Source organism: Nannobrachium achirus, assembly GCF_963921795.1.
Source record: "Nannobrachium achirus genome assembly, chromosome: 3".
Classification (NCBI taxonomy): domain Eukaryota; kingdom Metazoa; phylum Chordata; class Actinopteri; order Myctophiformes; family Myctophidae; genus Nannobrachium; species Nannobrachium achirus.
The window spans coordinates 18,188,171-18,212,388 of record NC_137812.1 but is presented as its reverse complement, the minus strand read 5'-3'; the positions used below and the strand labels follow the sequence as shown (position 1 = coordinate 18,212,388).

General features: G+C 41.9%; 1 protein-coding gene across 1 annotated transcript; it reads right to left on the bottom strand.

The window, feature by feature from the left end:
• Positions 1–111: 111 nt before the first annotated feature.
• LOC308281707 (low-density lipoprotein receptor-related protein 1-like) lies at positions 112–21,641 on the bottom strand. Its single transcript, XM_080721975.1, has 12 exons — positions 21,550–21,641; positions 8,701–8,820; positions 8,134–8,433; positions 7,570–7,902; positions 7,335–7,420; positions 7,114–7,227; positions 5,765–5,952; positions 4,530–4,726; positions 3,601–3,795; positions 2,627–2,775; positions 2,420–2,513; positions 112–908 (listed from the first exon to the last, which is right to left on the bottom strand). Coding segments are annotated over exons 1-12 (1,836 nt in total). The 5' UTR covers positions 21,608–21,641; the 3' UTR covers positions 112–906.
• Positions 21,642–24,218: the final 2,577 nt, after the last annotated feature.

Genomic DNA, 24,218 nt, shown 5'->3' with positions numbered 1-24,218 from the left:
TGAGCTTCCAGATGTGTTGAAACACCTTGCCGCCTCTCAGACCCATTCTTCCCACTACGGTGGATTATCCTGGAAGGCTGGAACTCAATAAAATGTTTCACCCGGACATAGCAGGACAGTGCAGTGCACGCTTGAACTATAAGCAACAGAGGTGGACTTTAAAGCGATAGTTCACTCCCCAAATGACTTTTTTTCTATCGATTACTCACCCCATGGAGTTCATGGATATTTCTGTTTTTGTTGCATTCCTAAGCCAATAATTACAGGACTCTTTGTGTCTTCATAGGGAACAAAGCAGGCTCTTTATCATAAACCAATCACAGATTTTATGGGGTCTATTTTAGGTTACACTTAGGTGTGAGTTTAACCTGGGGCTAGACAGTGACTAGAAAATATGACATTGACAGCCCAATGCAAGCAGACAAGCACCCCCAGGGTGACCATTAGGGAGAGAGTATCCTGTAGTGGTCTAACTGAGATGGTCTCACTTTGGTTGGTGTAGTGCAGGGTTCCCCAATAGGCGGCCCTCGGGCCGGGCTACTGTCTGGCCCCCACAACCCCAGTCAAATAATAATAATAATAATAAAACTACTCCTTTAAATAATTCTGGCAGTCAAAGTGGTTAATAATACATTGCACCTGTGCTGACCTACTGAACCGGGGAATAAACCATATTATAATAATAAATATGATACCTTGTGAAAGCAATCATTTCGTTCTAATTTGCATTGTAGTCAGTTTAAAATAATTTAATAACAGAATAATCAACGCACATAGTCGTAGAGACATTTGTGAATTTATTGTAATATGTATTTATTTTCCCCTGGAGCCAAGGTATGGCAGCTTCTATACCTTGCCATACCCAATTGACGCGCTTCAACAGGCCGCTCCCCCATAACAGCATCTTCCTGTGAAGATAAACACAAAGATATTAAAGACATTCCCGTCACAACAGAATGTGCATTTGTGCACCTTCTGTGCAGGGGCGTCAACTGGGTATGGCAGGGGTATGCAGCTGCCATACCCTGGGTCCAGGGGGAAAATAAAAGTTACTTTTAAATATAAATCCATGAATGTCTCTTTGTCTATCTTATGTTGTTAAATTACAGTAAAATAACTACAAATGCAACATTTTACAAATGGTCACTTTAAAAAGTTATTATATTTATATTCTCTACACTTGTATTCTCCCCATCTTGACAAAATGGTATATTCCCAGGTTCCGCAGGTCAGCTGCACAGGTGCAATGCATTATTGTTAATTGTGGCGTGTTTACTAACATGCTAAGTTTAGCTGCACTAGAACAACCATTCCAGGCTGCCATATCCAGCCAAGAAACCGTAGAAACCTGTGTAAAAAACGGACAAAACTCGTTTTTTTCAGACATTGTGAAAATAGCCGATCTACATGGTCACAGCGCCTCGCAGCGCGAGGCGTTGTGAGCATGTAGATCTGCTATTTTCACAATAGAACCGTGTTGTACAAAATGTAATGCCTCTTTTCCATGAGGACTCCATCTTTGCCATACTCTAGCTTTTGCTGAACTGACACTCCTTCTGTGTAACTGGGATTACATGTTACGAGCAAAACAATACATTTCAACAAGCATGTATGTCTGAGAAAAAAGAAAATGTGTCTGCAAGAGGCTGCTCTGTGATACACTAGAGGGAAAACCACATGGAACCTTTCTATTTGGTTTAGTTCTTACTCCGTACCTTAGAATGAATTAATCACCAATTTGAAATGTACAATTCATGTGCATGGTCTTCTGGTGGCATGGTTTGCAGTCATATATTTTCTCACACTAATGCCTTAAATCCCTAAATCTGAAAGAGGGGTGTTTCAAGTCAAAGGAATAGTAGCGTAGAGCAGTATTTGCTGCTTCACAAGTTGTTACTCTGTAAAAGACTGTTCATTTAACCAAATGGACCCGTAAAGGACCATTTAGTTCCATTTATACATTCTGAGAGTTATTCTAACACTAAGGATTTCACAATGTAGTACATCTAGGTGCTGTCTGATTACACTATCTTTATACAAAATGTAATATTAATTTACTACAATGAAATCTTTCATGTAGAAATCCTGTTTTATAGTGAAAAATAACTATTAGACGCCTGAGCCACTGTACATATCCTTTTTGCTAAATATCCACATTTGTTATAGATTTTAATCATATCCATAATATCATATGATCTAGGAACAGTGATCTAGGAATTAGCCTATTTTGGTTTTGCTGTGATTAATTGTTGATAAAATATAAATGATTTGATCGGTAGTTTCAGAGATTAGCTCTCGCGCACGCGCGCACTCGTGCACAGATAAAAACAATCTCCGTCCCTGGCTAATCCAGATGGAGACAATAAACAGAATAAAGCATGCATATTGAGGTACATTTTTGGTCTCACTCTCAACTCACAGCAGTCTGCAGGTTCATCAGACCGGTCACCACAGTCATCTACTGTGTCACATTTCTTCTCCAATGGAATGCACTTTTCATTCATACAAACAAACTGATGGGGGAGACAGAGGATTATGTTTAGAATCAGTAATGTAGTATCAACAGCAGACATGAGACATATAAAGTCTTACAGCGTATAACACAAGTGAAGGAGAGGTGAATCACCTGGCTGGCAGTGCATTTGGACATGCATTGCTTGCTGTCAGCTGCTAAGTAGGTGTTGGTGGGACAGGAACACTTGTAGCCTCCTCCAGGTGAGAGCAGACACAGGTTACTGCAGCCTCCATTGTCGGTCTGACACGGGTGACCGGCCACTGCAGGGTGGAGAAAACATGCACACATTGAACAAATGTAAGAACACACATATAGTTAGATTAAAGCAATAAGCCACACAAGGCTGTGGTTTAATGAAGCGATAAACCACAAGAGGCGAGTGGTTACCTGGTATTTTACAACGGCTGAGAGGCGTAAAATGCAGGTAACCACAAGCCTCGCGTGGCTTATTGCTTTTCTAAAACGGTTACAATATGGCAACATGAAAAATCATAGACATTTACCAATTAAAACTGTTCTATTTCACAAATAATTCGCTATAAGGTCTTCTCTGCAAGAAAGTAGTCCCCAGCACAAGGAAGTAGTTCCCGGCCAGGCTGCAGAAACAACACACCTGTTACTTGCAATCAAGTTCTCTAGTCTAGCTTCACAACACTGTGGAAAGAAATAACGCATCTGGGTTTGATATAAACTGAATAAAGGTGTGGGTTATAGTCTCACATACCACAGCAATTAAAGGGAAACCAGACAATCAGAATCAAGGAATGTAACTAGCCGTTTTAGAATGTGAGTTTAGAGCAGATGTTCTACAATCATTGTAAAACACAACCTTACATGGATAATTGCTTCGATACAACGTTTATCCAAGCAATTATTTTATCCCACATTAAAATTCACACCAGGGGTGTGCCATGATAATATTCCCACCAATACAAAATAATAATTTTGGGTCTAATTCATTGTATTTATATAACCCTTTTCAAAACAGATGATATAGGTAAATAATAGGCCTTCAGTAACACTGTAAATAAATGTCATAAAACAGCATGAAGAGTATTAGTAAGAGTTTTGTAGGTGGTACAAACCCTCAGGTTGTTGATGGGGGTGATACATGCGGATGTCATATTGTTCCTTTCGGTTTCTGTGAAGTGTGATCTTGTTGGTTCCCTGAGTCTTGTTGGCTTTGCAGATGGAGCTGCTCCACATGCCCCAGTCTATATAGTAGATGTGATCCTCAAACACAGTAATACCTGTGATAACGAGGCCGTCCTGCCTCAAAACTACAGACAGACAAAACCCAAAGTCACAATATTATAAAATAAATGAACACAGTATTGTATTGGACATCATACCAATAACTAAAATGCATTCATAAAGTTTACAAAAGTAAATAATGGGCCTCATCTTTTTCTTCTTAAATTTCTTCTTAAGTGAATTCCTAAGTGAAGTCAAGTCAGATTGATGAAACCTTCTTAAAAAGCAGAATTGTTCATGTTCTTATGATGATGAATCCCAATCCTCGTAACTTGAAGGGGAGTGCCAGTTAATCCTAATTATCATAGGTAGACGCCCCACATGTCCTAATTAATGGGGTTCTGCTTCAACTCAACCGTGCCTGTTTGGGTTGGATTGTCATTTTCAGGCCTGTTGAGAACTCTAAAGCAGCGGCCCCCCAAATTGACATGCATTATGCAGACCCCCATCTGAAAATATTTTCTGCCATTCAGCTCCCTGAGACTTGCACTTTGAATGAATTGATATTCTCCCCCTATATCTTTGCTATTGCTACTAATATTTGTACATTTTGCTATTGTTGCACATATTTCTTTGCCTAAATAAATAAATTAAACATTTACAAAGAAATTAGAAATTAGTAGCAGACCTACAAGCTCACAACGTGTCACACTGCAACATGTTGTGAGCTTGTAGATCGGCTATTTATAAGAGGGACTACAGCCAAATAAGTATAAATAATCAGAGAGTGATTCTTCCACCCCTTCTTCTACCCCCTTACCAGAGCTTCTGTTGGTTCCATCCAGGTTGGCAAACTCAATGCGTTCATTCACTGCGTCGGCCCAGTAGATACGATCGCTGATGTAGTCTAACGTCAGGCCATGGGCCATCTTGTACTTCACGATGATGCTCCTGTTGGTGCCGTCCATCCCTATCCTCCCTATGTTGTTGTCATCTACTTCTGACCAGTACAAGTACCTGTCAGAGAGACATGCACAGAGTCAGGGTCACTATTAATATATTTTCGGGTGGTACGGGCATCTATTACGGATGCCTCCCGAGCGTTTTCTATGCACGTCCCACTGGGGGCAGACCCCCTGGCAGACCAAAGACCAGATGGAAGGATTACATCTCCACACTACACTGACCTGGGGAACACCTGGTAATCCCCGAGGGGGAAGTGGATAATGTTGCTCAGGAGAGGGACACTCTCTGAGATTATTCACAACAAATGAGTGGTGTCATATGTTTGTAATTAGCCTCATAGAATCACAAGGAAGTATACCACACTCAATTTAGTGCAATTCAGTGAGTGAGTACTTACATGATACTATAAATATAATATATATATTGTCCTCATATGTTAAACTGTACCCTTTTGTTTTGCTACTGTAACACCAGGGAACTCATGTCTCCCGCGCTTAGTGGTTAATATCTTAACCACTAGACCAACGGGGTGTCGATATGGACCGGGGGAGATATTAGAGGCTGAGGCTGTGAGCCACTTGGCTACAATCACCACCTTTTGTTCTCTTCCCACGGGGAAACCCGATCTGGGTCACGGCACCGGGTAAATCTCACTCTTTCGAACGACCATCATTTTGACCGGAGGGTTAGCGACTCACCCCACGGAGGTTAGGGTTAGGGTAAGGGTAGAGTTGGGTGTCGAAAAGATGACATGTAGAAACAGCTAAGCGCTCCCCACGGCACCAATGTAACATCCAAGAAGATTCGAACTTGGGTCTCCCACGAGCAAAGCCTATATCTTAACCACTAGACCAAAGACATATCCCTATGGACCGGGGGAGCTATTAGTCTTTTTAACTTATCAGGCTGAGGCTATACAGCCTCGGGATCCAGGCATTTCAGGCTATGAGATACTGAAATAATGCTACACTACAAATATCTACTTAGTGACTTTTTAACTTCAAATTACATGTAATTCAGTCTTCTTGTATCCATGGTCTTTCACAGGGCGGTTGATAAATTCATGAAGTCCTCATATAGTTCTCTTACCCATAGCGTACATCCACAGCCATGGCGTCTGGCTTTTCCAGACCGGTGTTGACCAGGACTGTTCGATGCAAACCGTTTAGTTTGGACACCTCAATGGTCTTCCTGCCAACGTCACACCAGTACAGGTTTCCTGCCACCCAATCAACAGCCAGACCGGAGGGTCTGACGATCAACGTGTTGTGAAGGACCTACCAATGAACCATACATGCACCCGGAATATACATTACTTCGTCATGCTTTATTGTTTTATCATTTTATGTAATTATTCAAATTTTTACAGGGTAGTGTAGAGCATTTTTATCAAATGTAAACTTGTAGATCTGTTACTTTGGCCTTTTTTGAGCGGTGGTACACAGTCTCCAATGCTTGACTGTGTGTGTATGTAACTACTGTAACTACCGTATGTATGTATGTTTGTTTGTATGTAGCATGCATGAGTGACCAAGCGGCGCTTTTGAACACAATCACACTTACACACACGCACGCACGCACGCACGCACGCACGCACGCACACATTTCTAAAGTACCAATTTAAGGACGTTTTAATACCTCTAAAATTACAAATTAAACATTGTCCAAATTGTCAATTATACGGTATTTAGGCAGAAATTGTGAAAAGAGCCGATCTACATGTGGGCATGTAGATCTGCTATTTTCACAATAGAAACTATTTTCGACTTTCGACTTTCTCTGGTGGGAGTCAACTTGTGTAATTAAGTCGACTGAGTCGACTTGTCGACTTTTTCGTTAATGCCCTAATACACACACACACACACACACACACACACACACACACACACACACACACACACACACACACACACACACACACACACACACACACACACACACACACCATTTATCTCTGATGTTTTTCCCAGGTTGTTTTGGGTCAAAACAAGCTTGGACCCTAACTAAAGAACGGATGATAGCGGATACAAATTTTCTTTTCTGGTTTACATCCAGGTCACAATGGTGTGTTCCGTGGCTCGGCAACATAAGGTAAAAACACTGAAAACCCTTGCTGTGGCAGACAAAGTATAACTATTCTGAATTACATGTACTGTAAGTAATTTGAATTGATTGATTGATTGATTGATTGATTGATTGATTGATTGATTGATTGAAGACCTTATTAGAAGGTTGCATAGGAAAAGGTACAGTTACATGACAGTAGCCTACAGTCCACTGGTACACGGCCAACTAAAAGGAGATCCTAGTAAGCTTTTTGGCTTATTTACACAGTATTGGAACCCTTTGTATCTCATATAACATTGAAAGACAGACGGATAGAACACAGTACTTCATTTTGAGTAATTCATCCTCCTCGTTGTCATTGTCCCACTGACCTGGACGTCACTGCCATTGATGTGCATGCGACTGATCATGGGGGTGTTCCATTCTATCCAGTAGATCATCTGCTGCTTATAGTCAAAGTCCAGAGCCAGTGCAAGCTCCAAGTCCTGTCACACCACCACATCAGTTGTGTTATAGTCTCAGACTGGAATACATTCCAGCAGTGTGTGTATAATATTGTTTAGGATTGCTATACGTGTTATTATGTTTTCACCTGTTTGAGCACTGTAGAGCTGGAGCCGTCCAAGCTGATCTTCAACAGCTCAGAGTTTGCGGCTATGATGAGGAAGGGCTCCACCTCTGGAGAAATTAACATGTAAAGTGCATTACAAAGTGTCTTTGATGTAATTACTTCAACATTTATGAATGTATGTTCAAGCGTGCTAAATGTACCTTTTTTGATTAGGTTTCATATTGTGAATTGAAAAAATCCATTTCATTCTGGTTACCTGTGACAGTGACGGATAGGAACTGGCTCTTATAGTAGAAGTCATTTGAGTGAACATTGATGTGATAAATACAGCTGTAGTTCCCTTGGTGGGTGTGGTCTGCTGCAGGAAACAGGAATTTGGAATAGTGATTGACAGCTGGCTGGGTGTAGTTGTGTGTTGTGTTGGGTCCAGTGAAGCTGAGGTGGAAGGAGCCTCCTGGGTACTGTGGCTGGATGGAGCAACTGAAGGAGAAGCTGTAACCCTCCATCACCTGTGGCCCCTGATGCTGGCCCTCAGAAACCCCGTTCGTGGAGGAGGAGAAGAAGGTGATGTTTGAATTAAACGGCAGATCTGTAACAAGACAGGCGATTGACTGAAACAACTACAGAGAGAGAGAGAATTACAATATGGTCAAATGATGAAAATATGAAAAATAATGTAATTATAAAAAGTATTGTCTCTAAACAGACAGATACATATTTTTGAAAGATAAACTGAGGAAAGTCTTGACTAAACAAAGACAGGTCCAGATTTACATTCATAATAGATAGATAACAGATTGAAAATATGTCACTGTTTTACCTGAACAGATCACCTCCAGTCTGCTAGTGGAATTACCAGAAACCTTTTTTCCACACTCTCTCAGTGAAGACTCAGACCCAACACAGGAAGATGAAATCCGCCAAACAGGTTCATGCATAAAACCAGAATTCCACTTTCTTGAAAAAGCAGAGCCACAGTCCAGCTGTCTACACACTAGAGATGATGACTTCAGGTTCCAGTCAGACCGACCATCCACTGGTCTCCACTCTTTCTGGTGTTTCATCTCCAGTATGCCAATGCAGTTACTGATTCCTCCCACCAACCTGACATCAGCAGACTCTGTACAGAGACAAGAGCTTAAAGGCTTAAAGGCCCAGTTCACCTCTGGGACAACCAGATCTTATTTTATTGTTGTTTGGGACAAGATCAACACAATCCTGACTGAGTTATTTTTTGTGTTCATTCTGTGTTTTGAGATATTTTAGTATTTCAGCATGAATGATGATGCATTTTGCATCATATGATATGCTGCATCATATGATGCTAAATTCATCACTAGTTAATTCATAGAGTCCTAAAATGTTGATAGCCGTCCTATAGTAATACCTGTTTGACAATCCTTCCCCTCGTAGCCCTCCAGACATTGACAGGTGTAGCTCTTATCCGTAGGCCTAGAGATGCAGGTTCCATTGTTGAGACAGGGATTCACCAGGCACGGCTCACGAGCTGCATATGGGCAAAACACTGTTAATTCTGTTGCAAGTAATTGTCTGGCACAAGTAATAACAATTGTGTTCCAGTAGAACTAAGATAAATACTTTCATGCTTGGTTGAGCGTGGGTGTCAGGCTCCGAAAATAGTCGATCTTCAAACTCACAACTCGTCACACTGTGACGCATTGTAAGCTTGTAGATCGGCTATTTTCAGAACACATCTAAGAATAAATCAGGCATAGGCCTAACTACGCCATCAAGGCCTGCCAAGATGCATTTTAGTCGACTAAATCAAAGTGTAGATTTAGTTGACTAAAATAGTATAATATTTAGTCATTAAGTGTGCCTGCCATGCAATGCAATGGCAAAACACTTATTGTAATCCGCCATACTTAGTTAGTTAGTTAGTTATAATGTCGCCACGAATTTCGGCACATAATAACTGCCGCACAATTTACGGCACCTCCGCAATATATACATCAAAACGTGCGGCTCGGCCGGGAGTGGGATGCTATTACTTTTCTTTCCGATCCGCGTTACCATTGCGACGTAATTCGTAAAAAACGACGCCCAAAAACCCCATTGACTTTGAATGGGGGACTCTGAAAAAACCCCAGACACTTTGGCCCCACATTACTCTGACATACTTTTGCCTAGCAACTTCACTTAAACTTAAAATGCACACACAACTTTGGTATTTTTCTGGCCAATAGGGATGAGCTGTAATTGATTAAGCCCGCCCCCTCTGTAACAGGAAGTGCACTTCGCCAAACAGGAAGTGCCTCTACATCTCATGAACCGTTTGTCGTACAGACGTGTGGGTGGCGTCATATGACTTGATTAAGAGTCCTTAAGCTTAATTGGTGCTTCCTTCACCAAACAGGAAGTGCCCTTTGCCAAACAGGAAGTGCCTCTTTATCTCATGAACCGTTTGTCGTACAGACACGTGGGTGGTGTCATATGACTTGATTAAGAGTCCTTAACCTTAATTGGGGCCTATTTTGCCAAACAGGAAGTGCCCCTCACCAAACAGGAAGTGACCCTATATCTCATGAACCGTTTGTCGTACAGACGCGTGGGTGGTGTCATATGACTTGATAAAGAGTCTTTAACCTTAATTGGTGCTTCCTTCGCCAAACAGGAAGTGCCCTTCGCCAAACAGGAAGTGCCTCTATATCTCATGAACCGTTTGTCGTACAGTCGATAATGTTAAAGCTAATGCAAAAAATGCTAATGTTAAAAAAATCTAACGCTAATCTAACGCTAACGCTAACACCAAAAAAAAATCAAACGCTAATGCTAACACCAACCGCTATACAAGGTTGCACACACTTAGCGAGCTGCAGGCACACTTAAAATTTCTTAGAAATGTTCTTTTCTAGTCTGAAACTACACTAAAACTAAGACTACTGATGCACACATAGTTTCAAACAACTTAAATGTCAATTTTTGTATTTTATTTTTTGCTGAACATTGTTATAACTTGTTAACTCCTTTCAAAGCTTCCCCAAACACTGATTGTATCTTTTTTTTTTTTCAGCTTCACATTCAATCATAATTTGAAATATTCAGATCATATACATTTGTAAATATTTTTTGTCAGGTTTGTCAAACGTCTCCTAAAACACAAAATAAATGCCATGAAAATGTATTAGGTGAGACTTTATATTAAGGTTGAATCTATAATTAACAATAACATTTTAAGCTTATAATTTGATGATACTTTAATATAAAGTCTTTATTAATTTGATATCGGTTCAATACCGATATGCATTCTTAAGACTGTTTGTTTAATTCTAAAACAATAATTGGGTTAATAATAAATAACTAGTGTAACACCAATGCCAGGAGACGTCACATAATTGTCAGTCCAGTACAGTAAGTGTTGGGGCACAACTGTTTGCCCCAAAACACTGCATCATGAGAAAACCAACAGGCATTCCAATGAAGAAGATTGTTGGAAGCCTTCCTACGTTTCCACAGTAGATGGGGGGAAGGAAGCACATTCCTTTCTCTCTCCTTCTCTCAACCTGCGTGATCAGCATCCTATATGACTGAATAAACATCTTCAGGTCACGAAATTGCCCTGGTGGTTAACTTAGTCTTAACATCAAAGCCTCCTCACGTCAAATGACATGGACCAGAACACGGGGGGGTGACAAACCCCTCGTGAACTATTGAACTGGCTAACGGAAAACCACTGAATGTGCTTTTTAAGACAAAGGGACACTAATGTCTTATCTGAGCGCGCGAAAGACAGGAGGAGGGACTATCCTCTCTGTCCGAAAATACAGCCTTGTCCACTCCAATATACTCTCTGCCCTGGCAGAAATCTTGGCTTCCTTCAACCACCAGCCAAAGGAGAAGAGGTGTCAACAGCTCTCCTCCCGACCAGCGCGCTCCACCGCGCGGCTGCGCTGCCGTGCCGTGAACACGGCGCGGAGAGACACTGAACTGAACTGAATAGAATTTAAAATGCAGAGCGTTCGCCCGGGTTTGAAGCACCGCGGCATATTAACGCTTAGCCTCATTTTTGAATAGGAGGCTTAATTACATTGCACATTACATCCTTTTTAACTTCATTAGTTGGCAGCTAAAACCAAGCTATTATTTTTGTTTTCTTTCCCTGTTCAATCTATCGGTAAGCTGCAATGCAATTACATTGTCATGTGTCGCTATTATGATAGAATTGTTGGCAAAACTCTTTTGCATTAAAGTAGACTGTTCCCTCATTTAAGAGAGAAACCTTAAGCTATTTTCATCTCTGAATAGTCAATAGAACTTTTCTTTCTTTTCTTTAGGCTACTAATGAGACAGTCTTGGCTCTATTTGTTATAATCCTCCTATAACTATTCTCATACTCTGAGAACCATATAGCTTACAGTAGTCCGCATATTTTGTTTTACTAGAGAAACGTGTGCGCCCTGATATATAAGCTCAATTAATTGAGCAGCGGTAAGCATCCAGACAGAGGCGATTGCCGTGACGTTTAATATATCAGGGCGTCACATGACTCCCTCTCTCTTTTCTTTCATTGTGCATGATATGAAAAGTCAGGTTTGATATTACTCTAGTGTGTGTGAGACTACACAAAGATAACGCTTTTGGAATCTGAAGTGATGCAGTTCGATCGGCGCATAATGTTATTATGCTCTATAACCGAACTGACACTTATCACCAGTCAGCCAACTGGGTGCATATAGCCTTAACACTTCAGATCCAGCGGGGTTATTAAATATCTTCCGTATCACGGGGAATAGTTAATAACCTACGCGCGTTACCTTCATCCTGTGTTCATTCATGGAAGAAATGTAGTATAGCAATACGGTATGCACCTTGTTTATTTGTTTTCATAAATAAACATCTTTCTTTGTACCTTATCATACTGTCTGGACATTGGATTGCTTTCTTCTGTTTGTTATATAACCGATGTGTTCATTGTATTTGGATTGGTATAATTAGTCAAGAACCCACGTTTCAAACAGTAAGCGTGAAGAAAAATATAATTTTTTCGATTTTTGAAAATTAATTTTCAATTTTGAAAAAAATATTTTTTTTTAATATTACTGTATTCAATACTGTATTCATATTCAGCGTTGATACTACATATTAATGGCGACCACGAAGGGACTAAATAACGGAATCCAAATATAGAACATATTTGTTTGTGATAAATAGAAGAATATTAATTTTTTTCAATTTTTGAAAATTAATTTTTTTTCAATTTTGAAAAAAAAATATTTGTGATTATACTTTGCTATATGCATCAAGAGACAGGGCGACGTTATACGCTGGCCGTATAAACAGTGGTTCTGTCCCGGGGCATATAACAAACTATACTAATGTCACTGACATAAGATAGGTCTACCTTTAACTGTAAACCAATAATCATCTGTGGCCACAGATTGGATATGGTGAAAAAGTTAACATAAACATGTGGGCGATGTTGAATCTCCCAGTGGCATAAGAATTGATTTTAAGTGGAAGCTACACTATAAGTTAATGCTCATTGCTCAAGCCAGCCTGAAATCATTATCTAGGAAGGAACCCCCACTTTGGATTAAGTAATTAAACTAAAGCAGCGAACGGAGTTCCCTTTATATTTGATACTATATGGCATTTCAACTGAGGAGGGATTTATGTTAAGGATTGGTCTCCCCTCTAGTGTAGAACAATTCTTAACTCAAAGCTGTGTGTGTGTGTGTGTGTGTGTGCGTGTGCGTGCATGCATGCGTGTGTTGTGTAAAGTGCATCTCAACGGCTACAATGTCTATAGATCCATGCACACTGGTTTCTTAGAGAGAAGCCATTTTGAAAGGAGGGCGTGATCTTTCACGTCTGCCCTCAAACGCAACACCCCCACCCGGGTGCGCTCTGCCTGCCCCCTGCAGTAGAGAGCCGCCTCCCCTAAAAGGCACCTCCTACTTCAGTGCTGCTGTCTCCCTCTGCTGGGTGAAGCCCAGCACTACAACCCCAGAGGTATAATTAATCTGTTCCTCACTCTAAAACGTCCCATGACCTTACATAGGTGTCTAAAGCGATTCATTTAGGCAGTTTTAACCACATATAACTCTAAATAGAGTTCACTAATGGTTTATGCCCACACATCTATAATCTACCAAGGTGATACTGAGCTGTGTTTCTTTTAAAGCGTTTCCTTTCATTATTATTATCCATTTCTCTCCATTTACGAGTTGCTTTGATATTTTACAAATCCAAGGGCTTACTGAATTCTATAGCTGACACACTGATTGAATGATTACTAAACCTGATTTAGTCAATTCAAGCAAGCAGTGTCCTAGCTACTGGATAAATAGATTGGTTTAATCCATTTTCTTTTTATCCAATTTAATTTGTGTAAGTAATTAACCTTTTTTCATCAACATTTGGAGAATATCATTGACAATCTCGCTAGGAAAGCTTAAGGACTCGAATCTTTTGTGCGTCATCTAATCATCAAGGATAATTATTTTAATTAAAATTCAAATTTCAATTAAAATATTTTTATTTGAAAAAGGAAAGTTTTTCCCTTTCTCCTTTGTCACCTCTGAAATCCCTTTAGTCATACCCATCATTAATTTAATTGATAGGACTAAAGTAGGAAATTCTGAGCTGTATGATTAAAATTTAAACGCCACTCCTTGGAGGAAACACGAAAGATTGTGTCCCTTACTTTACTAATTTAGAGGTGAAGAATAAAATCCAAACCAAACGCGTAAGAACACTTAGGTTTTTGTTTAATTCCAAGCTCTCAAACATACACCCCTGGTATCTCAGCCCTATATAGTTAGACTGACGTCAACTATTTATAGCAATAATGGATTCCTTTGTAGGATTGGTTAAAATCATTGTGACCAAGACCGACATCCCCTACTCAATGGCTCCCGAGGACGAAAAACACTCATACCGTAAGGTTTACGAGACTCTGGAAAACACAAATAAATCTCATGAGGCTTTAACCCCCAGCAGTAAACAAGCCAAGCTTGAATGTATTGCTCTACTTCTAGGAAACCTCTGTCACCTCAGAGAACTTGGTGTCAAAGAGCTGACGAGTGCAGCTAGAGAACTAGAGGAGGTTAAAGCAGAAGCACGGAATGCTCATTCCAAACTAGATAGTGCGGAAATTGAACTAGCAAACTCAGAGCAGCAGGTCCAAATCTTGAACACGTCCATTCAATCTATGAAGGACGAGGTCATACAGTGTGAACAGCTAAAAACTCAATGCCAAGCCATGGATGATGACATTCTGGCTGCAAAAGGAGAGATTAGCGCCCTTATGGCTCAACTTCAGGTAAAAGACAGTGAGCTAGAGAATGCTAAAAGAGAAATCCGCGATCTGCAAACGGATGCCAGCACACTAAGTGATGGTAATCGAGCCCCTAGTGAGGATGTACTCCAAAAGGTACGAGATTTAGAACAGGAGAACTTCCAACTCCAGCGAGAAATCGCCAAAAACAGTAAGGATAGAGTCCAACAAATAGTAAAAGTCGCTGCCCTAACACAAGAACGAGATACACTATCTGACCATCTAAAAAACAATGAGATTGCGAGGTCTGTGTCTGACACTTGGATGTTAACACAAGACAATTGCCTGCAAACCCAAAAAACTCAAATTGAACAGTTTGAGATAGAAAGGCAAACTCACGACAAACTCATTGATGAGAAAGATCAGTTGTGTACTAAATGGAGAGAGCTTGCAGCCTCAGCTCAATGCGAGCTGGCCAAGTTGAAAATAGAGAGGGCTACCGCTACCCACCGGCCAGGGGGGTCAGGTAACTTCTCCCCAGCTGACGAGCCACTGACTGTCGGTCCAGACAGTCAACGACCCAGCCTGGGAGTCAACCCTCTAGCACAGAGTTCTCCTGTTCACGTACTTGTCGATGGCTCCAGCGACAGAGGACCGATTCCAAACTTAGGGCAGGCTGATCATGTCATGCCCGACAGGGTCATGACCTTGCCAAGGGGAACCTTTTCTTACGGCGCTGTTTCAGCACCCTATGGGCCAGGCAACTCTGTCTTGGACCAACACGGCCACTATCCGACCCGTTCATACTATGGGCCAGGCAACTCTGCCTCGGACCAACACGGCCATCTACCGGGCCGCTCTTATTGTGCAGGTAACATGCCTGTGAGTCGAGACACTCCGGTTTTGGATCGTCAAGGTCAGAGTGGCGATCTGGCCACCGCAGGTAGATATCAAGGTGCCTATTCATATGGCACGGACGTCTTGCCCCCATATCAATATGGACCACAGGGCACCATACGACAGCCAAGGGACCCGAGCGTCCCTGGGGAGTATGAACAAAGCCGACCGGTTTGCGTAACCGGGCACGACTTGCTCGACATAAAAAAAGCCATGAACTACCGCTTTGAACCTAGCATACAGGGGTCAACGGAGGTCAAAGCCTACTTGGACGATATAGAGGATCACCTCTCTGCATATGGCCATGTCGATGCAGCGTCAAAGGCAAGACTGATCCGGTATACGGCCTCGCCGAAAGTACATGATTTTATCAAGAGACAGTCCGAGAGAGACCGCAATGACTGGGTGTCTCTCCGACGTCTGCTGATTGAGGAGTATACTGACTATGGAGTTCGGAGCGGAATTAGTGTCGCTTTAACGGTTCACCAAAAGAGAGATGAACCCGTCAACGCCTACTACAATAGGATGAGAACGGCCTACTTCGGAGACCGTACCGAACCAGATTTAGACGAAACTAGAGAATTCAAAACTCTATTCCTAGAGAATCTGCAACCCGCCGTTAAGAAGCATATGCCGCTTGGTATATCACCTGAACGAACAGATGCGCGTAGACTTAAAGGCATCGCCCGCTTAGCTTTCGACAGGGAACGGCCGTCGGCCAAGCCTGACAGAGAGCTCTACGATCTAGGACTTGAGAGTGGCTACTCCAGCAACTCCAGATCAGGATACTCACCAGGTGAGAGAAGTTTTCAGAGGAGACAGGTCAATAGCGGTCGTGATCAAAGGACGGACCAAACGGCACTCTCATGGCGCCGCAGCCGGTCCCCTTCAGTTAATTACGATCGTCATTCTTCCCGGGACAGCCGTTATCGTGATTACTCACGGGATCGTAGCCAGAGCCCGTCCCGTAAGATTCCTTTACGTGACGAACCCTCTGACGAGCCTAAGTCTCTCAGGTCTAGCAACTTCTCACCCCAGCCTGAGAAGCAGGACCAAACAGAGCCCGATGTCGGCAGCATGCCTGCGGTCATTGACATGGAAACCCTGTCCAAAATGATTGCAGAGGTTTTACTGCCACAGATTGCCTCTGAAGTTGGCGAATCCCTGAAAGTGGGTAGACCACGACTTAGGAGATCTAGAAAACGCCCCAAAACACCCAACGCGGCACCTGAACAGGAAACAGATGCTCCGGGTCCCTTGTCAGAGGTCCTATGTCTCTCCGTTGATGGCTCTACACAGGTGACATGTGACAGTCCAGTCCAAACGGCGATCCAGTCATATGGGTCACCTGTACAGGACGCATCGGGCACAGAGAACACTCTGTGCACTGAGGACAGTGCTTGCATCTATACCCTTAAGGTAGATGAGGAGTACGGACACGACACTGTTGGCATAGCCTCGTCGATGGCACAAAGCGGTGGTTTTTCACTCGCAACGCAACGTAACCCGGCCGTCCGTAAGACGGAACAGCGCCCGTGTAGAGCTCGCAAGCCTCACGTGCCCTCTGAAAACACTAGGCAGACCCGAAGGTTAGCCAAAATCCTGCAGAAGGGTGTTTATAGGAAGCTGTTCCTGCCGGTGACGTTGCAACGCGAAGTAGACCACGAAGCGCTGTTGGACACGGCAGCGGACATTAGTGTGATGTCACGGAGTGTGTTCCTTGACCTGCAGCATCGTGCACAACGTGCCAATCGTGAGATGCACATGTTGTCTCACCCCATAAATATTCGGCCGTATGCTAAGACTACTACTCAAATGGATCAGGCCCTTTTGTGTCTCATTCAGGTAGGGCACATGACTGTGGAGCATCCGATATATGTGTCCGAACTGGAACACGTCCCGTTGCTCTTAGGACGCGATTTTTTACTAAGATTGCGTCCTATAATCGACCTTTCAGAGGAGGATTCCACCCTGTCCACTAACCTACTCAGGCCAGATCCTGTGGATTTGACTGACTTTGTGAAGTGGGACTCTCTACAGGGGGGGGGACCAGTGACACCGTTGAACAGGGAGGACTCCCTCCAACGGCAACAGGAAAATATTGTTTTGAAACCCACCCAGTATGTCTGTCCGTTCCCAAACCTTATTAACGTTAGTTCTCGTCAGACCCCACCCCTTAGTGAGGTGCGCCTTGTGTTAACACTCATGGATTTGTGTATGCTGCTGGTGCATTTTACGCTCTGCGTTTGAACCGCAACAGCCGCACAGGGGGGTAGACACGACTGACTAACACCGACGCCCTGCAAAAAGGGGGGTTGGGGGGTTTGGATGGCCATTCAAACCACAGTGGTAATTTCAAAATAATACTTCAACCCAATATAGCACATATAATTTTGTTGCGCACCTTCAATGCGGGACAGTTACATTATGTGTGCCTCTCTCTTTACGGTTTTCTCCTGACATTGGGGGGGAAAACTTTAACTCTGTTTGTTCCCTTGATAGTTGAAAATCGGATCCGGATCCGATCCAAAATATTCATGGAGACAAATCCCTCGGAATTGTAGTTAGGAACTAGTCGGTTTGCTGATCACAGACTTCCTAGACCACTATTTACAAAACCACCTCTCATGCTTTTGTACTTGTGTTTTTTTTTCCCTACTTCACCATGGGACGACCTGTTCATTTCTGACACTAAATATTCGGAACCCGACGTCCTCCCTTGACATAGGTCAAGAGAGTGAACTCCACCGATATTTGTACTTAGAGAGTAGGCAGGACCACTAATAACCAAGTACAGAACGTATACTCAGACGGTCAAACACAACCAAGTTTCAATCTTAACAGAATACATGACGATATTCTTAACGGGCCGCAACGGAGATGGCCATCAGTACCACTAATGTTTGTCCCATCCAAGACAAACTAAAGCATTTAGGCTGAAGAGAATTATAATGACAAACTAATTTAAAGAACAATATTGATAAGCATGAATGCTTTCCCTCTTACGAAAGTGGGAATGACCTCGTTCTATATATGATTATAACTTTTGATTTGTATTAGTTTTCCTTTGTTTACCTTTTCATGTAAAAGAAGAAACCAACACGTAGATAGGAACCTGTTAGATTTTATTCTGATCTCCCATTGGGAAAGTCGACCCCTATACGCAATGCCTATAACTATCTCTCTCTTCGGAGAAACCTTTTGAATGTACACCATGTTCCCACCAGCATTGTGTAGAGGGTCGGTTACGATCTTTGTTTGAAGTTATTTTCTTTTTGCTCTTGTTTCTTTGATATATAGTTTCCCTGGATAAAGACAATCAACCTCCTACCTCTAAATGTAGTGCATCTACTTCTGAGCCATGGTTCAGTACTGGACCACGTTAGAATAGGAAGAAGGCACCTTATGCTTTAAACGAATGGGCCTTGCCCCATCTTATATTTTAAGTGTGTGATTTGTGTATGGGTTCAGGCCAGACCACTTTTAGTTTACCAGGATTTTATCGTATCCTGTGTTCCGTGGTCTAACTACTACGCCTGAGTTTTGTTTTACTTTTTTTTACTTTTGGGCCCCCAATACTTTATGGCCAACATAACAAGACTGATGCTCAACTTAGAATGTAGGACACTCTTCTTTCCTCCTCTCTTCCCCCTTCACCCCTGTCACTATCACATTGAGTCATACTCTCAAATACTTAGTTATGAAACATGTTGATTATTGATTGCGACTATCATGACAATGTATTTTGAATTGATAGCTATACAACCCTTAAGGACAGTGAAGGTGGAGCACAAGATGTGCTCTGTTTTGTTTTTGCCTTGTTTTGCTTTCTTTTCGTCTCTATGGACCAACAAGGACCAAGCTTCTGCTGCCGAAATCTGCTCCACTCCTGATGTCTCCCACCGCAGCTGCACCCATCAAGCTGTTGCTGCTGAAATCTGCTCCACTCCTGATGCTGCACTCGTCAAGCTGCTGCTGCACCCGTCGAGCTGATACTGCCGAACCGGCTCCATTCCTGTGTCTTCCCAAACGTCTCCACGTGCTGTACTAGATGAAGACCAGGAGGCATTTGGATACTACGCTGCAATGCCTCTAGTCTCCATCGGGGGGATATGTAACACCAATGCCAGGAGACGTCACATAATTGTCAGTCCAGTACAGTAAGTGTTGGGGCACAACTGTTTGCCCCAAAACACTGCATCATGAGAAAACCAACAGGCATTCCAATGAAGAAGATTGTTGGAAGCCTTCCTACGTTTCCACAGTAGATGGGGGGAAGGAAGCACATTCCTTTCTCTCTCCTTCTCTCAACCTGCGTGATCAGCATCCTATATGACTGAATAAACATCTTCAGGTCACGAAATTGCCCTGGTGGTTAACTTAGTCTTAACATCAAAGCCTCCTCACGTCAAATGACATGGACCAGAACACGGGGGGGTGACAAACCCCTCGTGAACTATTGAACTGGCTAACGGAAAACCACTGAATGTGCTTTTTAAGACAAAGGGACACTAATGTCTTATCTGAGCGCGCGAAAGACAGGAGGAGGGACTATCCTCTCTGTCCGAAAATACAGCCTTGTCCACTCCAATATACTCTCTGCCCTGGCAGAAATCTTGGCTTCCTTCAACCACCAGCCAAAGGAGAAGAGGTGTCAACAGCTCTCCTCCCGACCAGCGCGCTCCACCGCGCGGCTGCGCTGCCGTGCCGTGAACACGGCGCGGAGAGACACTGAACTGAACTGAATAGAATTTAAAATGCAGAGCGTTCGCCCGGGTTTGAAGCACCGCGGCATATTAACGCTTAGCCTCATTTTTGAATAGGAGGCTTAATTACATTGCACATTACATCCTTTTTAACTTCATTAGTTGGCAGCTAAAACCAAGCTATTATTTTTGTTTTCTTTCCCTGTTCAATCTATCGGTAAGCTGCAATGCAATTACATTGTCATGTGTCGCTATTATGATAGAATTGTTGGCAAAACTCTTTTGCATTAAAGTAGACTGTTCCCTCATTTAAGAGAGAAACCTTAAGCTATTTTCATCTCTGAATAGTCAATAGAACTTTTCTTTCTTTTCTTTAGGCTACTAATGAGACAGTCTTGGCTCTATTTGTTATAATCCTCCTATAACTATTCTCATACTCTGAGAACCATATAGCTTACAGTAGTCCGCATATTTTGTTTTACTAGAGAAACGTGTGCGCCCTGATATATAAGCTCAATTAATTGAGCAGCGGTAAGCATCCAGACAGAGGCGATTGCCGTGACGTTTAATATATCAGGGCGTCACATGACTCCCTCTCTCTTTTCTTTCATTGTGCATGATATGAAAAGTCAGGTTTGATATTACTCTAGTGTGTGTGAGACTACACAAAGATAACGCTTTTGGAATCTGAAGTGATGCAGTTCGATCGGCGCATAATGTTATTATGCTCTATAACCGAACTGACACTTATCACCAGTCAGCCAACTGGGTGCATATAGCCTTAACACTTCAGATCCAGCGGGGTTATTAAATATCTTCCGTATCACGGGGAATAGTTAATAACCTACGCGCGTTACCTTCATCCTGTGTTCATTCATGGAAGAAATGTAGTATAGCAATACGGTATGCACCTTGTTTATTTGTTTTCATAAATAAACATCTTTCTTTGTACCTTATCATACTGTCTGGACATTGGATTGCTTTCTTCTGTTTGTTATATAACCGATGTGTTCATTGTATTTGGATTGGTATAATTAGTCAAGAACCCACGTTTCAAACAGTAAGCGTGAAGAAAAATATAATTTTTTCGATTTTTGAAAATTAATTTTCAATTTTGAAAAAAATATTTTTTTTTAATATTACTGTATTCAATACTGTATTCATATTCAGCGTTGATACTACACTAGGACCTTGCCCGGGGTGTGTGCACAGTATATTATGAGTGATTGAATATAGGAGTCTCACAAGAAACATTTTCAGAAAAACTTCAAATATTTTCTTCAGAAATTACAAAACAATCAGGTTGCTAACTTGCTATATACTGTAGGCCTACTGTACATGCAACAACAACACCCGTCCTGAATCGTAAACAGAAAAAGGGGTTCCCGTATACCTTCTGCAGAAACCAGATGGACCAAGGTCCAGAGAAGGAAGGTAGCTTTCAGCAGCATGGTTGGTGACCCTCTAGTGTAGAATGAAGGCTGATCTGAAACACCCAGCAGCTCTGTTTAACTGCCCTGCTGACAGGGTCAAAGGTCAAACTAACCACTGTTTGACCTATGTGTGCTAACAGGCTAACAGAAGTGCACAGGAGCATGCATGTTGTGGAATCGATTAAACGTTGTCACTGATTGACAACATTGAATCTGTAAAATGTGCCCTCTCTCCAGATCATGAATACAGCATTTACTATATTTGTCATATCAAATGTCCATCATTGATTCATCATCTGCGCCACAGACCACCATTTGATGAGACTTGGCCTCCAAAACGTAGACTATTTTGTTATCGTTGGATAGGATTTTCTCCACAATTCCATGCTGTATTGATGTGGTGAGAGAGATAACAGGCAAACCTTGATCAAAATAACACATTTTCTACAGTCTCTAATTGTGTAGACTTTAAGAACATTTAATAATGCAGTTGATTAACAATCATTTAATTCTTGAGTGTGAAATGAAACCAAATGGACTCATAAGCGTCTATTTGGTTCCCTTTTGCACACTTCTGGAATCCCCACAAGGACCACTGGTGGTCCCCGGACAACTGATTGAAAACCACTGCCTTACATGAAAGCACATTCAAGAGAATTGCCTTTTCCAAAGGCTGATATACTGTAACTTCCCTCTCTGTGTGGAGAACCATGCCCTGCGCCACATGTCCAGTAAAGACTTATCATGTAGTAACTGTCTTTTCCTAACAACTTTCCTAATGACCAGGTAATTGGGAGTACTGCCTCTGAGGAGGAAGAGAGTGAGCTGAGAGCGCAAAGGGCTTTTTTTGTCTTTTGGGAGAGACCACGGTCTGTTTGGGCTCCAAGTGTAGGTTCATGCCTCCAGGCTTTTGTCATGAAATGTCCTTTAACGTTCAGACATTAGCAAAACATCATAACAAGGCAAAGACTGTGTTAATAGAAAAAAATACATTGACAGTCCAATGCAAGCAGACAAGCACCACCAGGGTGACGATTTTAGGGAGAGATTATCGTGTAGTAGCCTAACTGAGACTGTCTCACTTTGGTTGGTGTAGTGTAGTGTATTGTCCACATGAGACGCTGAGGTGGAGAGTGGCGTGTTTAGAGTCAACAGTGTATCATTAGGGGCCATGTTCACCGAACAAGCCTTTGAACCTAAATTGTTTGTTGTGAATGTGTGTGGGCTGAGAGCACAGCACAAACCAGGCATCATCGCTGCCGGTAGAGTTTCATCTGATCAATATCACAATACAACACAATATACAGTGTTCACATTAAAAATGACGAAAGAAATATTTTTTAATTTGAGAAAATACAACTCAAAATACAACATACAAATAAATGGAGAGGCTAAGTAGCAACATCTCCCCTTGGCAGCCTAAATATATTGAGCTGTTTCCCTTACACTTACAGTACAGTGTACTCTGCAGACCCACTCCACCCTTCCATTTCTAATCAACCACAGTAGCCTACAATAGCAATGCACCCAAGATGCCCCCGTGTTGCCATCAATCAGCTAACAGGATTAACAGACACCCCTCAATCAGATCTTCAGGCACCGCATTCACCCAACTACAGAGCTTCACCAGGCCGCTCCCCCATTACAGCATCTTCCTGTGCAGATAAAGAAAAATATATTAAAGAGATTCCAGTCACAACTACTACAACAGAATGTGCATTTGTGCACCTTCTGTTTAACTGCATGGGATTACGAGCATAACAATACATTTCAATAAGGATGTATACTGCTGAACATAATTTATGTCTGGAAATGTGTCTGTAAGAGGCTGCTCTGTGATAGGGAAACCACATGCATGCATGGAACCTTTCTATTTGGTTTAGTTCTTACTAACGAATTATTAGCACACGTTTAAAATGTACAATTCATGTAGCCTAGTAGTTAGAAACCTGATGGCATGGTTTTCATCATTTATATTACATCAAAGCCTTGAATCCCCAAATCTGAAAGAGGGGTATTCCAAGTCAAAGTAATAGTAGCGTAGAGCAGTATACTGCCTCACAAGTTGTTACACTGTAAAACACGATAACCGAATGGACCCGTAAAGGTCCATTTGGTTAAATTTTTCTGACTGAGAGTTGTTCTAACACTAAGGATTTCACAGTGTAGTACATCTAGGTGCTGTCTGATTACACTATCTTTATAAAAAATGTAATATTAATTTACAATATAATCTTTCATGGAGAAATCCTGTTTTATAGTAAAAAAATAACTATAAGACTGAGCCACTGTACATATGCTTTTTGCAAAATATCAAAATGATCTGGAAATTAATCTAATTGTGGTTTTGCTGTGATTATTTGTTGGTAAAATATACATTATTAAAGCATTTTCAGTCTCAACTCACAGCAGTCTGCAGGTTCGTCAGACCGGTCGCCACAGTCATCTACTGTGTCACATTTCTTCTCCAATGGAATGCACTTTTCATTCTTACAAACAAACTGATGGGGGAGAGAGAGGATTATGTTTAGAATCAGTAATGTAGTATCAACAGCAGACATGAGACATAGGGGCCTATGTTCGTCCATGCAAAATCTTAAACCCCTAAACTTTGCTAATTTTTTTTTTT